The sequence below is a fragment of the Cherax quadricarinatus genome, chromosome 32 (genome assembly GCF_038502225.1).
Source record: "Cherax quadricarinatus isolate ZL_2023a chromosome 32, ASM3850222v1, whole genome shotgun sequence".
In the NCBI taxonomy this organism is placed as follows: Eukaryota; Metazoa; Arthropoda; class Malacostraca; order Decapoda; family Parastacidae; genus Cherax; species Cherax quadricarinatus.
The window spans coordinates 19,384,262-19,401,112 of record NC_091323.1 but is presented as its reverse complement, the minus strand read 5'-3'; the positions used below and the strand labels follow the sequence as shown (position 1 = coordinate 19,401,112).

The 16,851-nt window shown below is 43.7% G+C and overlaps 1 protein-coding gene across 8 annotated transcripts in view; it reads left to right on the top strand.

Annotated features, from left to right (window-relative positions):
• The window catches only part of LOC128690315 (ATP-sensitive inward rectifier potassium channel 12), a 569,607-nt gene that overhangs the window by 402,328 nt on the left and 150,428 nt on the right, over positions 1-16,851 (top strand). For 3 of the 8 annotated variants that reach the window (XM_053778974.2, XM_053778975.2, XM_053778978.2), the window contains exon 2: positions 243-281. The exons of the other annotated variants lie outside the window; for them this stretch is intronic. In XM_053778974.2, the coding sequence (XP_053634949.1) occupies positions 243-281 (39 nt within the window). The remainder of the gene's footprint in view (positions 1-242; positions 282-16,851) is intronic. 8 annotated transcript variants of the gene reach the window in all.

Genomic DNA, 16,851 nt, shown 5'->3' with positions numbered 1-16,851 from the left:
TTTCTTTTCAACATAACTTAATTTGTTCTCATATAGTATTTTGTAGCCTCGTGTTTACAGTATTTTATCTAGATTCATTTGTAATAGCTCCACTAATTTAGAAGTTATAGAATTGGCTACCTATATCGAATTATATAGCAAGTTTAGAAAAATTATTGTTTTTGACTAGGGATTAATTGAATTATTGTTTGTAGAATGGTAATTGACATGTCTTACTTTCCATTCGCCTTGCTTCCTTGCAGCTTTCTCACAGGGCTGCCCTACCAGTTCATGATAGATCTGTAAGTCTCCGGCCAAGCTGCCCCACTCTGTAAATACTGCCTGGGTTGTCGTGATCCCTCCCTGCCCCTGCTGCCCTGCACCATGCCCACCTACAGGCTACTACCCTGCACTCCACGCTCAGGTTTTCCACTTGCTTCTTCCGATTGTCCCCAAAACCGCTTACTGCGGCCCTTTGTCATCCAAAATCCCTCTCTTCCCTTCTGTTTCCTCCTTATTCCTGATATTCCTGTAAAAATAACTTTTTTTTCTGTCGATCTCATTGCACACATTTTGCACCCCAGTACATGCTAGCAGTTACAAATTTTTCCCATAGTACTCCGCAGTCCTGCTACCTGTGCCTTAAACTGGTTTAGGTAGTTTTTTTTTATATATCCTACCCACATATGCCACCAGCAGCAGTATATACACACACCGAAAGGTGTATGCCTATATGTGCGCTGAGTTTGCTTTGATTCATATTTTATGAATTGAAGTATTCTTGATTGCTGGTGTATAGGTGACATGACCCTTGTTTAGTCGATAGGCCATACCCTGACAAACCAACCAATCCATGCCCCCATAACCTTGGCCTTACCAAGAGTGAACAGTGGTTGCCTATAGTGATACGGCAGTAGTGGGGTGAATAGTCACCTAACCTCACTGGAATTGTGATTTAGATAGTTTCCCCTTTGTTTAGCGAGACCACCTGATAGATCCTTGCCCAGTACGTCAGTCACTTCTCAACAGTGAGGAGTTGCAAGGATGTTGTCCATCTGTTGTAGACTGCTGTGACCGTGGTTAAATGGTGGTGGTACAGGTGTGTCATACCCTCTTGCTGTGACGTAGCAAGATGTCTTCCCAAGCCTCTTGTTTGTGTTGTGAGGTTTGTGTCCCTTTAATCAATGTCGAGTCTTAGATATTTCCCTTCCCGGTTTATAATTTCCTTAAACTTGTAGTGAAGGCATATTTTCAAAATTTAATGCATTCTGATTGCTGAAAATTTACAGTACATTTTTATCTGATTAATTATATTGTATTTGTGGTGTCATTTGGGTAAGACTACAGAATTAAAATGTCTTTCATACTAGGAAGTTCGGGCGACATCTAACATCTTTTCCTTTCAAACCTTCAACAGTTTTCCTCAAAGGAATAAAAAGCCTTTTGTTTTTTTATGGGCATTAATCATGTTATAATTTAAAAAATGCAATGCAGTACAATCACATTGTTTGAAATGAATCCATGATTGGCTTAAATTTAAACTCAAAATATGTTGCTTTCCTAAATCTGAAATGTGAGATCTAGAACAAGGATTAATGTTGTTGTTTAAGAGGCGCACGAGTTTCCTCCTGTCTCCTAATAACATGTTAATTTTTCCACTATAATCTACCTTATCCATAATTATTATCGCATTTCCTTTGTCTGCTTTCGTAAGATGAAGACTAGGTTCTCTCCTTAATTCATGGTAAAATCCTAGACTTCGTCTTACGAAACCAGACAAAGCAAATGCGATAATAATTATAGACAATGTAGATTAGAGTGGAAAAATGAACTTAGGTGCCTCTTAAGTGAGAGCTTTAGGTAGTTTGACTGTTATTGATCACAGGTACAAGATAAACAATTTGGAGAGAATCACTTTGAGACGATTCACCTCTGGAATAAGGTACTCTAGTCAGTTTGGATAAATAGTTAAAAAACCGACAGGTTCATAAATGAGACATGTACAACTTTTGGGTATCTTTATTCTGGAAACGTTTTGGCAAGATATAAACTCCAAACTGAGGGACTGATTACCTCAACTACTCATCTGCCACTTTTCTCGGCATAGGACTAAAGAAGAGCTTCCACTGGCTGGCGAAACATTTACAGAATAAAGATACCCAAATATTGTACAAGCGTCTCATTTCTCTAGTCATTGTTCCACAGTTGAAACTTACCAAAGTTATTCTCTGCAAATGTTCTTCCATTGTTTATCTTGTGCAGTATGACTATTGATCACGGTTAATCATTAATGTATGAAGAGTGACGATGTTTCACCTATGGTGATATCATGAGAAATACAAACGTGGGAGTTGCTTCACACCTGTGCTGACATCATGAGCATTATAAACATGGGAAGTTGCTTCACACCTGTGCTGACATGAAGGCACAAATACAGTGGGCACTAAAATTGTCACCATATTACAAGTGTGACTGAACACTGGAGTGTGGACAACTCTTATCACTACACTGGAGTGTAGGCAATTCACATCATTGTACACTGGAGTGCGGGCCACTCACATCACTGTACACAGGAGTTTGGGGAACTCGCATCACTGCCTTGAAAAGATCAACTTCCTGGCAGCTGAAGTATGTTCAAGCATATTCTCCTAAGAAAAAAAAAGAGAAGTAAACTGGAGAGAGACGCTCCCTCTACAAGAGAAGGCGAAGAATCACTGAGCTCCTCAAGAACGCTAGATTATCTGAAACACGGAAGGAAGCGTTAACTAAGGAAGCGTTAACTAAGGAAGTGAAAAATATTGAGCATAAAGGACTCGTGCAGGATCCAGGAGAGACGGAAGGAGCTAAAAGCGATTAGTGAAATTGAAAGAAATTCGAAATATTTCTTTTCATTTGCCAAAAACAGTATCTAGTATTAGGGCCCCAACTCAGACAAGATGGAACTTGCACAGATAACAAGGAAATCGGTGAGATACTGAAATTTCAATACGAATGTGTTTACCTAACCATTAATCAGTCTAAAGATCGACAGTTCAAATAATTTTTTCATAAATGAGCCTCAAAACCCCTTCAAAGTATGCCAAATTTCTGACATAACCCTAACTTCACTAGCCTTTGAGAGTCATCGACGACATGCCCATGTACTCAGCCCCAGTTCCAGACTCGTGGAACTGTGTTCATTAAGAATTGCAAGAAACCCCTTTCGCTGGCCCTGAGTATGCTATGGAGAAGGAGCATACACACATGTGAAATTCCAGTCACTAAAAACAACGGATATAGCCCCACTCCATAAAGGTGGCAGCAAACCAGTTGGCTAAGAACTAGGCCCATAGCTCTAACGTCCCACATCATAAAAATCTTGGAAAGAGTTCTAACCACTTGGATTCCCAACAGTTGTACAGTCCAGGGTTCAGAGCAGGTAGCTACTGCCTCTCGTAACTACTGATACGGTATTGGATGCACTGGAAGACACAGAATACAGTTGTAGTATGCACACGTTTTGCAAAAGCCTTTGACAAGTATGATCATGGTGTAATAGCACACAAAATGCGTGCTAAAGGGATAACTGGCAAAGTGGGCGGATGAATCTTCATCTTTCTAACCAATCGAACGCAGAGTAGTGGTAAACAGAGTTAAATCGGAAGCCGCCATAGTGAAGAGCTCTGTTCCAGGAGGCACAATACTCGCCCCCATCCTGTTCCTCATTCTCATATCAGACGTAGATAGAGATGTAAACCAAAGCACCGCATCAACCTTTGCAGACGATACTAGGATCTGCACGAGTGTCATTCATTGAGGACACTGTAAACCTCCGTGAAGATAATAAACCAAATTTTCCGATGGGCAGCGGAGAACAATGTGATTTTCAATGAAGACAAATTCCAACTACTCCGTTATGGAAAACTGGAGGAAATAATAGCTAGAACTGAGTATACTACAAACTCTATAGTCACACAGTAGAGCGGAAAAGTAATGTGAAGGGCCTGGGAGTGGTAATGTTTGAGGGTCTCACCTTCAAGGATCACAACAGTGCCACTATCACATTTGCGAGGAAAATTATAAGCTGGATAATAAGAATATTCAAGACGAGATGCCAAGCCATAGATGATCCTATTTAAATCACTTGTTCTTTCTAGGCTGGAGTACTGTTGTACATTAACATCTCCATTCAAGGCAGGTGAAATTGCAGATCTAGAGAATGTACAGAGAACCTTTACTGCACGTATAAGTGCCATCAAACAACTTAACTACTGGGAACGCTTGGAAGCACTTGTAGTCGCTGGAGCGCAGGCGAGAGGTACATCATAATGTACCTCTGAAAAATCGGAGAGGGACTGGCCCCTAACATGCACACAGAAATCACTCCCTACGAAAGCAAAACACTTGGCAGGCGGTGCAAAATAACCCCAATGAAAAGTAGAGGCGCCATTAGTACACTAAGGCAAAACACAGTAAGTGTCCGGTGCCCAAAACTGTTCAGCAGCTTCCCATCAGTCATAATGAGAATTACCAATAAACCCCAGGCTGCCTTCAAGAGGGAGCTGGACAGATACCCAAAGTCAGTGTCGGATCAGCCTGACTGTGATTCATAAATTGGACTACGTGTGACCAGCTGCCAGCAGTAACAGCCTAGTTAATCAGGCCCTGATCCACCGGGAGGTCTGGCCATGGACTGGGCCGCGGGGGCGTTGATCCCCGGAATACCCTCCAGGTAGGTAGACTGCACACTGGAGTGTGGGCAACTCGCATCACTATACAATGGAGTGAGGGCAACTTGCATCAGTGTACACTGGAGTGTGGGCAACTTGCATCAGTGTACACTGGAGTGTGGACAGCTTGCACATCAGTGTACACTGGAGTGTGGACAGCTTGCACATCAGTGTACACTGGAGTGTGGACAGCTTGCACATCAGTGTACACTGGAGTGTGGACAGCTTGCACATCAGTGTACACTGGAGTGTGGACAGCTTGCACATCAGTGTACACTGGAGTGTGGACAGCTTGCACATCAGTGTACACTGGAGTGTGGACAGCTTGCACATCAGTGTACACTGGAGTGTGGACAGCTTGCACATCAGTGTACACTGGAGTGTGGACAGCTTGCACATCAGTGTACACTGGAGTGTGGACAGCTTGCACATCAGTGTACACTGGAGTGTGGACAGCTTGCACATCAGTGTACACTGGAGTGTGGACAGCTTGCACATCAGTGTACACTGGAGTGTGGACAGCTTGCACATCAGTGTACACTGGAGTGTGGACAGCTTGCACATCAGTGTACACTGGAGTGTGGACAGCTTGCACATCAGTGTACACTGGAGTGTGGACAGCTTGCACATCAGTGTACACTGGAGTGTGGACAGCTTGCACATCAGTGTACACTGGAGTGTGGACAGCTTGCACATCAGTGTACACTGGAGTGTGGACAGCTTGCACATCAGTGTACACTGGAGTGTGGACAGCTTGCACATCAGTGTACACTGGAGTGTGGACAGCTTGCACATCAGTGTACACTGGAGTGTGGACAGCTTGCACATCAGTGTACACTGGAGTGTGGACAGCTTGCACATCAGTGTACACTGGAGTGTGGACAGCTTGCACATCAGTGTACACTGGAGTGTGGACAGCTTGCACATCAGTGTACACTGGAGTGTGGACAGCTTGCACATCAGTGTACACTGGAGTGTGGACAGCTTGCACATCAGTGTACACTGGAGTGTGGACAGCTTGCACATCAGTGTACACTGGAGTGTGGACAGCTTGCACATCAGTGTACACTGGAGTGTGGACAGCTTGCACATCAGTGTACACTGGAGTGTGGACAGCTTGCACATCAGTGTACACTGGAGTGTGGACAGCTTGCACATCAGTGTACACTGGAGTGTGGACAGCTTGCACATCAGTGTACACTGGAGTGTGGACAGCTTGCACATCAGTGTACACTGGAGTGTGGACAGCTTGCACATCAGTGTACACTGGAGTGTGGACAGCTTGCACATCAGTGTACACTGGAGTGTGGACAGCTTGCACATCAGTGTACACTGGAGTGTGGACAGCTTGCACATCAGTGTACACTGGAGTGTGGACAGCTTGCACATCAGTGTACACTGGAGTGTGGACAGCTTGCACATCAGTGTACACTGGAGTGTGGACAGCTTGCACATCAGTGTACACTGGAGTGTGGACAGCTTGCACATCAGTGTACACTGGAGTGTGGACAGCTTGCACATCAGTGTACACTGGAGTGTGGACAGCTTGCACATCAGTGTACACTGGAGTGTGGACAGCTTGCACATCAGTGTACACTGGAGTGTGGACAGCTTGCACATCAGTGTACACTGGAGTGTGGACAGCTTGCACATCAGTGTACACTGGAGTGTGGACAGCTTGCACATCAGTGTACACTGGAGTGTGGACAGCTTGCACATCAGTGTACACTGGAGTGTGGACAGCTTGCACATCAGTGTACACTGGAGTGTGGACAGCTTGCACATCAGTGTACACTGGAGTGTGGACAGCTTGCACATCAGTGTACACTGGAGTGTGGACAGCTTGCACATCAGTGTACACTGGAGTGTGGACAGCTTGCACATCAGTGTACACTGGAGTGTGGACAGCTTGCACATCAGTGTACACTGGAGTGTGGACAGCTTGCACATCAGTGTACACTGGAGTGTGGACAGCTTGCACATCAGTGTACACTGGAGTGTGGACAGCTTGCACATCAGTGTACACTGGAGTGTGGACAGCTTGCACATCAGTGTACACTGGAGTGTGGACAGCTTGCACATCAGTGTACACTGGAGTGTGGACAGCTTGCACATCAGTGTACACTGGAGTGTGGACAGCTTGCACATCAGTGTACACTGGAGTGTGGACAGTTTGCACATCAGTGTACACTGGAGTGTGGACAGCTTGCACATCAGTGTACACTGGAGTGTGGACAGTTTGCACATCAGTGTACACTGGAGTGTGGACAGTTTGCACATCAGTGTACACTGGAGTGTGGACAGTTTGCACATCAGTGTACACTGGAGTGTGGACAGTTTGCACATCAGTGTACACTGGAGTGTGGACAGTTTGCACATCAGTGTACACTGGAGTGTGGACAGTTTGCACATCATTGGTGGAGATTCTATACATTCCTGACACGCCACATTGCTCCTACTTTTCTTCTCGCCTCTATTATCTCTAGTTTCCTCCCCACATTCTCTCCCTTCCTCTTTCCTTTTTTGACTCTTGTTTTTTTTTCCATTTCTTCCACCTTCTCTACTCCCTACGTATGTCTTTTGTTTCGTCCACTCTTTTTGTTCTTATTTACCTTACTTGTCATTGTTTCTGTTCATCTAACTTTTATCATCTCTTGTTCCTGAGTTTCATTTTATACACTATAACTCTGTATCGGATTATATATGATTTTTAATTTATAATCTTTGTTATTAGTAACGTTTGTAGCACAAACGTCCTGGATTTGTCATATTTTTAACGTAACTTATTTAGAATAGTAGCGTTATTCTTTGTATCTGAAATCACTGCTTGTCTAAAGTCAGTGACCCGCGATGCTGAGATTTGGACGGTCTGTTAGGCATAGGATGGGGTGGGGTTATGAGACCCTTTTTCTAAGGGAGTAGAAAGGTTACTCTCCTCTTGTGTGTCTGCTCATGGCTATATCTATAACCATAATATTTAAGGGGGTAAACCGGTAACCTAGCGGAAGGTCTCTGTCAGATGACCAAAAGCTCCAGCTGCGGGTCATCATATGACTAAGACCCGCTTCAGGAAACACTTATTCTGTTTTCTAACAAACCTTACCTAACCTTGTATGTGTGCTGTGTTATGGTGGCTGTCATTCCACTTGAAGGCCATTGTATTCATTTATGAGGCTCGCTCCACCTATTTTTAGCTGAATGATGTCGCTGTTGGATGTACCTATTCTAAACAGAAGTGTTTCCTAATCTTTCTTCAGGTAATTCTGTGGGACTCGCCCCACCACGTGCACCAAGTAGGGTACCTAGTGGTCCCTGGGAACGTTAGTTCCTCAAGTCTCTTTAGTTGAGGTGCTAGGACTTTGAGGTAAATGTTCAGTTTCTTTTGGATCATCTCTGTTTCTCTGGTATTGTTACCTGTCCTGACGACTTGCGCACGAACAATGTAAGACCGAAAACTGTCTTTTGGTAATCTCTTGGCTCTTGAAGCCAGAGTAGCTGCTGCTTTTAACCTAACAAGAGGCTCTTATTTTTGTGATTCTGAAAAGAATATCGATATGGTTAATAATGTGTAGGGTTATCCCTTACCACATTACGCTGCATAGCTGCGGCTTCATGACTTTTGCCAGTGAAGCAAATGTCGCAGAATACTTGATTCAGTTTAGGAGCTCAGTTGTAGGTGGAAAAACTTCTACGTTGGTGTGTTTAATGGTGCGACCCTCGGAGGGCTCCAAAGTCAGCCTCCAGCTGACTTTGGGGGCCCTCCTCACCATAACACTCGGCAGTAAAGCCCTCTCTTCACACACTAAACAAAACAATGCCTGGATATCAGGTCTCGTTGGCTTGAGCATAAATGTGAGAATAATAAGTTGAATGCTAAAGTAGGAGAAACTTGTAGAGAGGGTGTGGTAGGTAAGTTTGGGGTGCCAGGTGTAAATGATAATGGGAGCCCTTTGATTGAACTTTGTATAGAAAGGGGTTTAGTTATAGGTAATACATATTTTAAGAAAAAGAGGATAAATAAGTATACACGATATGATGTAGGGCGAAATGACAGTAGTTTGTTGGATTATGTATTGGTAGATAAAAGACTGTTGAGTAGACTTCAGGATGTACATGTTTATAGAGGGGCCACAGATATATCAGATCACTTTCTAGTTGTAGCTACACTGAGAGTAAAAGGTAGATGGGATACAAGGAGAATAGAAGCATCAGGGAAGAGAGAGGTGAAGGTTTATAAACTAAAAGAGGAGGCAGTTAGGGTAAGATATAAACAGCTATTGGAGGATAGATGGGCTAATGAGAGCATAGGCAATGGGGTCGAAGAGGTATGGGGTAGGTTTAAAAATGTAGTGTTAGAGTGTTCAGCAGAAGTTTGTGGTTACAGGAAAGTGGGTGCAGGAGGGAAGAGGAGCGATTGGTGGAATGATGATGTAAAGAGAGTAGTAAGGGAGAAAAAGTTAGCATATGAGAAGTTTTTACAAAGTAGAAGTGATGCAAGGAGGGAAGAGTATATGGAGAAAAAGAGAGAGGTTAAGAGAGTGGTGAAGCAATGTAAAAAGAGAGCAAATGAGAGAGTGGGTGAGATGTTATCAACAAATTTTGTTGAAAATAAGAAAAAGTTTTGGAGTGAGATTAACAAGTTAAGAAAGCCTAGAGAACAAATGGATTTGTCAGTTAAAAATAGGAGAGGAGAGTTATTAAATGGAGAGTTAGAGGTATTGGGAAGATGGAAGGAATATTTTGAGGAATTGTTAAATGTTGATGAAGATAGGGAAGCTGTGATTTCGTGTATAGGGCAAGGAGGAATAACATCTTGTAGGAGTGAGGAAGAGCCAGTTGTGAGTGTGGGGGAAGTTCGTGAGGCAGTAGGTAAAATGAAAGGGGGTAAGGCAGCTGGGATTGATGGGATAAAGATAGAAATGTTAAAAGCAGGTGGGGATATAGTTTTGGAGTGGTTGGTGCAATTGTTTAATAAATGTATGGAAGAGGGTAAGGTACCTAGGGATTGGCAGAGAGCAGGCATAGTTCCTTTGTATAAAGGCAAAGGGGATAAAAGAGAGTGCAAAAATTATAGGGGGATAAGTCTGTTGAGTGTACCTGGTAAAGTGTATGGTAGAGTTATAATTGAAAGAATTAAGAGTAAGACGGAGAATAGGATAGCAGATGAACAAGGAGGCTTTAGGAAAGGTAGGGGGTGTGTGGACCAGGTGTTTACAGTGAAACATATAAGTGAACAGTATTTAGATAAGGCTAAAGAGGTCTTTGTGGCATTTATGGATTTGGAAAAGGCGTATGACAGGGTGGATAGGGGGGCAATGTGGCAGATGTTGCAAGTGTATGGTGTAGGAGGTAGGTTACTGAAAGCAGTGAAGAGTTTTTACGAGGATAGTGAGGCTCAAGTTAGAGTATGTAGGAAAGAGGGAAATTTTTTCCCAGTAAAAGTAGGCCTTAGACAAGGATGTGTGATGTCACCGTGGTTGTTTAATATATTTATAGATGGGGTTGTAAGAGAAGTAAATGCGAGGGTCTTGGCAAAAGGCGTGGAGTTAAAAGATAAAGAATCACACACAAAGTGGGAGTTGTCACAGCTGCTCTTTGCTGATGACACTGTGCTCTTGGGAGATTCTGAAGAGAAGTTGCAGAGATTGGTGGATGAATTTGGTAGGGTGTGCAAAAGAAGAAAATTAAAGGTGAATACAGGAAAGAGTAAGGTTATGAGGATAACAAAAAGATTAGGTGATGAAAGATTGAATATCAGATTGGAGGGAGAGAGTATGGAGGAGGTGAACGTATTCAGATATTTGGGAGTGGACGTGTCAGCGGATGGGTCTATGAAAGATGAGGTGAATCATAGAATTGATGAGGGAAAAAGAGTGAGTGGTGCACTTAGGAGTCTGTGGAGACAAAGAACTTTGTCCTTGGAGGCAAAGAGGGGAATGTATGAGAGTATAGTTTTACCAACGCTCTTATATGGGTGTGAAGCGTGGGTGATGAATGTTGCAGCGAGGAGAAGGCTGGAGGCAGTGGAGATGTCATGTCTGAGGGCAATGTGTGGTGTGAATATAATGCAGAGAATTCGTAGTTTGGAAGTTAGGAGGAGGTGCGGGATTACCAAAACTGTTGTCCAGAGGGCTGAGGAAGGGTTGTTGAGGTGGTTCGGACATGTAGAGAGAATGGAGCGAAACAGAATGACTTCAAGAGTGTATCAGTCTGTAGTGGAAGGAAGGCGGGGTAGGGGTCGGCCTAGGAAGGGTTGGAGGGAGGGGGTAAAGGAGGTTTTGTGTGCGAGGGGCTTGGACTTCCAGCAGGCATGCTTGAGCGTGTTTGATAGGAGTGAATGGAGACAAATGGTTTTTAATACTTGACGTGCTGTTGGAGTGTGAGCAAAGTAACATTTATGAAGGGATTCAGGGAAACCGGCAGGCCGGACTTGAGTCCTGGAGATGGGAAGTACAGTGCCTGCACTCTGAAGGAGGGGTGTTAATGTTGCAGTTTAAAAACTGTAGTGTAAAGCACCCTTCTGGCAAGACAGTGATGGAGTGAATGATGGTGAAAGTTTTTCTTTTTCGGGCCACCCTGCCTTGGTGGGAATCGGCCGGTGTGATAATAAAAAAAAAAAAAAAAAAAAATAAGTTAAACAAGTATATAACTGCTGTACAAAATAAGAACAAACATTAATTACCTGGTAATCACATTTGAGTGTTAGGAACTTCTGACATCGATTTTGGGAAGAGGAACCTTGACATTAAGAACTGTTTTCCCTTTTCTTTGCAGGGCTTAGTTCCATATATTTGGCCATCAGGGGGATAAATGTAAGATCACTTTAAACATGTACATTACCTGTGGGCTGGAGTTAGACATCGTTCACTCCTGAATATGGGTGATACGATTTTGTAACTGTATTGATCCTCAGTGCATGGGTCAAAGAAAGTGCTTTGCTGCACAAGGTGTACATTTTAGAGAAGGATGTTATCTAAAGCCAGCAGGCAGGCATACTGCCTGTACCCAGGCAGGTCCTACGCAGCAACAGTCACAAAGTGGGCAGGATCCTGCTATTTTGTGATCCACTTTTCTTACGAGATTCAGCATCCTGACTCGGGAGGAAGAATGAGGCTCTCCCCACATTGTTTTCAGGCACAGTGCTTGTGGCTTCGTCGGCTGTTCCAGCAACTTCTTGTGTTCTCTTTTCCATTCGGGTAATTATTTCCTTTGTTTCTTTCATGTGAAATAACCCTTTAGGTTCATCTGCCAGGAAAACCTGGTAGTGAACCAAGTTTGATCGATGACTCCTGCCCCTTATTTCGAGAGGTCTAGTTCCAACCTCCGTGATTGGTCACGGTCCCCCCTCCCCCCGACATTCTCCCATAACTGCACTGGCTTATCCTGAAGGGCCTGGGGCCCTGGTCGGTGGGCTGCCGTTTTCCCTCGTGCTTCTTCATAGGAGCGTTCATCTTCTGCCATCCTCCCGGGATAAAGTACCTCCCTCAAGGAACGTGGATGATCCTCGGGAGTTAGAAATTTGAGACAACTTTGGAGTATTAGGCTGTTATAAATATATTCAAGTAACTGTTCTAAAGCCATAAGGGTCATGCAGCTCCTGGGTATTGAACAACATTCAGGTTTGAGATCTTTGTGGGTTTCCGGCATGAGCCTTCCGTCCAGCTTAATCAGACCATGAAGAGAGTGAAGAAAAGTTTCATTCTTGGTCACTACTGAGGTACAGGCTGCCTAGGGCATTAGTTACCCTTATCTCGTTGATTTCTTTGCAACAGACGAAGCTTGTGGTAACTGTGTTATTCCCAGACTTAAATCCCACGTTTTGTGCGTCTCCTTCCCCTCCTGGTGCTGCTTATATTTGAAATACAGTTTACTTTGTATGACAATGCTAATTACCTGCTACTGGCCTAATCACTTTTCCAAGTTTACCCTCCGCGAGCCTCTCTAGACCAGGCACCAAGTACTCGTCCTCTCGAAGAGTGCCTGAATGGCTATTTCACGGATGTTTCCTTAATGGCTTTGGTAGATATTTTTATTATCCATCAATGGTTTTGGCCTCCCGATTTCGTTATGGTTGGTATTATTACCGAGATGCCTGCCTGATCCTCTGTGAACTTTTAAGTCTTAATTTTAACATTTCAGTCGATAAGTGTTAAACTGACACTGAGTACTATAACCTGCTAGGACATATTGTTGTTTGCTTGTAAGACTGTTTATTTCAGAGATACTTAGGGAGTGGTTAGCTTGTGAGAGAAACTTTATTTTATTGTAGCTAAGTAACCTTCTAACAATTCTTTTCCACTGGGAGAGCTAGGTTTGTAATACCTGTATCAGGTTTAACATATCCGGAGATCTAGCTGGCGCTACTGTCCTTATAAGTGAAAGGCAAGATGTCCCCCTTCAGCCGCTGGAGGCTCCCTGTGCTCTTTCACTGTTTAATATCATCTACCCTCCTGGAATTTGGTGTGGGTATGTATGCTGTCAGGGGAATCTGATTTCTCCTTGCCCTTCTTGAATGATGCCAGAAGTAGGTAGTGGATGAAGACATGTCTGTTAATGCCTCAGTCAGCTTTGCTAGAGCAGGATTCTGTTCACAAATTGAGGATAAAGATATTTACTGACAAGCTGATGAGAGATAGTCGAGTTTGTTTTGTGATCTTTGATTCGGACTTTTGTTGACTGGGAGCAATACTAGTCCTTGGTGTACATATACTTTATGCTTCTCAATTTCTGATCGCTGGACGTACCTGGAGTTTACCTGGAGAGGGTTTCGGGGGTCAACGCCCCCTCGGTTAAGTATGAAACCAGGTCTCATGGTGGATCAAGGTCTGATCAACCAGGCTGTTACTGCTGGCCGTACGTAAACCGACGTAAAAACCACAGCCTGGCTGATCAGGTACTGACTTTAAGTGCCTGTCCGGCGCCTTGAAGACAGACAGGGGTCTATTGGTAATCCCCCTTATGTATGCTGGGAGGCAGTTGAACAGTCTTGGGCCCCCGACTCTTGTTGTGTTGTCTCTTAATGTACTCGTAGCGGGAGCTGTTTCACAGTTTATTCATCCCCCTGATTAAGAAGCATTAGTTGTTTACCTGTCTCCACGACTGGCACACGAACATATTTTATTGACACCTAAGCAGTATTATTGGCCCGCGTAATGAACGGGTAAATGCTGAGGTGAAAGCTGCTGTGTTTAGTAGTCTTTACAACAGACGTAAACCTTGCAGTAACCTTTTGGGCCACATTTATTGATGTCATTAGAAAGTAGCAGGCCCAGTGGGCCCTAAAGACAGTGACAAGTTATACAGTGTGTGACAAGTGTGGGTGTTTAGCCCCCATCTTTTCATGAGAATCGTCACTGAGATTACTGTGTAGGTCAAGGATAGGTCATGCACACATCACTCACGGCTTACAGGTGATTTACCTCCGTCGTGTAATTAGTGGCGTTCTACTGACATAACACAATTGAACTCAGCCCGAGGCTTGTATCTTGTAGTTTACTTGTTTTACATAGTCTTGATGTCTACAGGGACCTAAAGAAAATTTTAGGAGATACATTAATATCAGACTTTTTTTTAACTAATGGTGGGTATTTTAATAATAAATTTACTGATTTAAGGTGTGTGTGTGTGTGTGTGTGTGTGTGTGTGTGTGTGAGAATGTTTTATTTTTCTTGGGGTGCACAGAATGCAAACGATCTTATGGTCCAGCACCGTAAATATTCAAAGGAACTTGCCACTCCTCGCATCTTTATACTCCTCCCCATACGTCCCTGAAATCTGTTAGGATTACTTGATGCAAAGGATGCAGTAGATTTAAGGATCTGTATTATAGCCATTGTAAGTGAGAGATTCCTTCTCCCTCCCTTGATCCTGTGGAGATATCCTGCTCCTCTGTTACTCTTAATGAAAGTTGACACTAATAAATTTCCAAAATTAGTTTTTAATAGGAAATAGCATCGGCAGACTCGACCTTTCACTAATGTTTGGTCACTATAGATAAGGTTAATTATTGTAATTTGCCTAAACATTAGTTGATGCATCGTCGAGCATGTTTAATACTCAGTAGGTGTCTCTTGTGTGAGCAGGAGTGGAGGGGCGTTGTGGGTGACTATCCCTGCACCCAAGCTTAGTCGTGGGTGTGGCGGGCTGACCTGCCTTGCACCCCCAATGTAGTCTTGGGTGTGGTGGGGTGCGCGTAGTATAACCTGCCCTGCACCCCACCGTAGTCTTGACATCTCACTATAGCCCGGCCTCACTTCCTCCCCGTACTCTAATCCCTTGCGTGTTCTTTCTTGCAGTTTTCTTACGGATATCCCACTTCTGTTGCTCACCGACTTGTAAGTGCACCTCCGTCTTCCCCCGTCCAGCACTCTGCTCTTGGCTTCTTCTGCTTCAATTGTCTTCTTTCCTAACTGATTGCAGCTACTTTGCCTTATATCAGATTGGCTGTCGCTGACTAGCTTTGAACTCGTCTATCACGCTTGCTTGTTTTCTTTGTCATTGCTAGTGATTAACACTTTCTCGTATTTTTCAACTAATTGTCTTAACAGCCCAGCTGAAAACAGTGCCTATTGACTATTGCTTTTAATAAGCGTTTATGAGTGCTAACTGCTGATTTCTTTAGCCACTTGCAAGCATGGGCGGAAAAATTACCGAACTAAAGATTCGGCTTCCACTGTGGCCAGATAATAGATAGCTGAACACCAAAATGACTATCAGTGTTGCGAATGACAGATTGAGACCGTCAGTGCCCCTCCAACACACTCCTTCCCTGGGCATATATACCAGTGTTCAATTTTGCTTTTCTGTCGTTAAGGTCGTAACTATACCATTTGTGCCTTTTTCAACCCAAGTTTTTTTTAGCTCATCCGCAAATCAGTGAACTTTTCTTGTCATTGTAATTTACTTTTCCCACCCACGTCTTCCTCATTCTTACTAACATGTTCGTTTCTCATGTAGCTCTCACTGTCTCCAGGGTATCATTTTCTCTCCGTTCCACCCTTCCTCTCCTCAATGTTTTCTCTCACTTCGGCCTTACCCCCCTCTCCCTCTATATTCTCTCACCCATGGTATCCCTCTTCTCAGTCTTAGACAACCTCAGCTTAGCCTCAATCACTTTAGTCTTTAACCACCTCAGCCTCGTCTTACCCACCTCAGCCTCGTCGTTAATCACCTCAGCCTCGTCTTTAACCACCTCAGCCTCGTCTTAACCACCTCAACCTCGTCTTACCCACCTCAGTCTCGTCTTAACCACTTCAGCCTTGTCTTTAACCACCTCAGCCTCGTCTTAACCAACTCATCCTCGTCTTTAACCACCTCATCCTCGTCTTACCCACCTCAGCCTCGTCTTAACCACTTCAGCCTCGTCTTAACCACCTCAGCCTCGTCTTTAACCACCTCAGCCTCGTCTTTAACCACCTCAGCCTCGTCTTTAACCACCTCTGCCTCGTCTTTAACCACCTCAGCCTCGTCTTTAACCACCTCAGCCTCGTCTTTAATCACCTCAGCCTCGTCTTTACCTCAGCCTTGTCTTAACTACCTCAGCCTTGTCTTAACTACCTCAGCCTTGTCTTAACTACCTCAGCCTTATCTTAACTACCTCAGCTTTGTCTTTACCTCAGCCTTGTCTTAACTACCTCAGCCTTGTCTTAACTACCTCAGCCTTGTCTTAACTACCTCAGCTTTGTCTTAACTACCTCAGCCTTGTTATAACTACCTCAGCCTTGTCTTAACTACCTCAGCCTTGTCTTAACTACCTCAGCCTTGTCTTAACTACCTCAGCTTTGTCTTAACTACCTCAGCCTTGTTATAACTACCTCAGCCTTGTTATAACTACCTCAGCCTCGTCTTAACTACCTCAGCCTTACCTAAGCCACTTTGCTTTCACCTTAACTACTTTGACGTAATTTTAACCCTGCCGGTCTAGAAGAATATGAAGTAAATCTTAGTAAAGTATAACGCTTCAGAAATATGGGTAAACCATTCGAGAACAATGGCTGAACCATTTTAGAAAAAATCTAAAAGGTTTTTAGAACAATGGTTTTAAATATTTGTGAAGGTTAAACCATATGAGAACCATGGCTAAACCAATTTGTGAAAGACAGCTTAACCGTTTCAAAACGATGGTTAAAACTACATGAAAAGGATGACTAAACCATACAGTAAC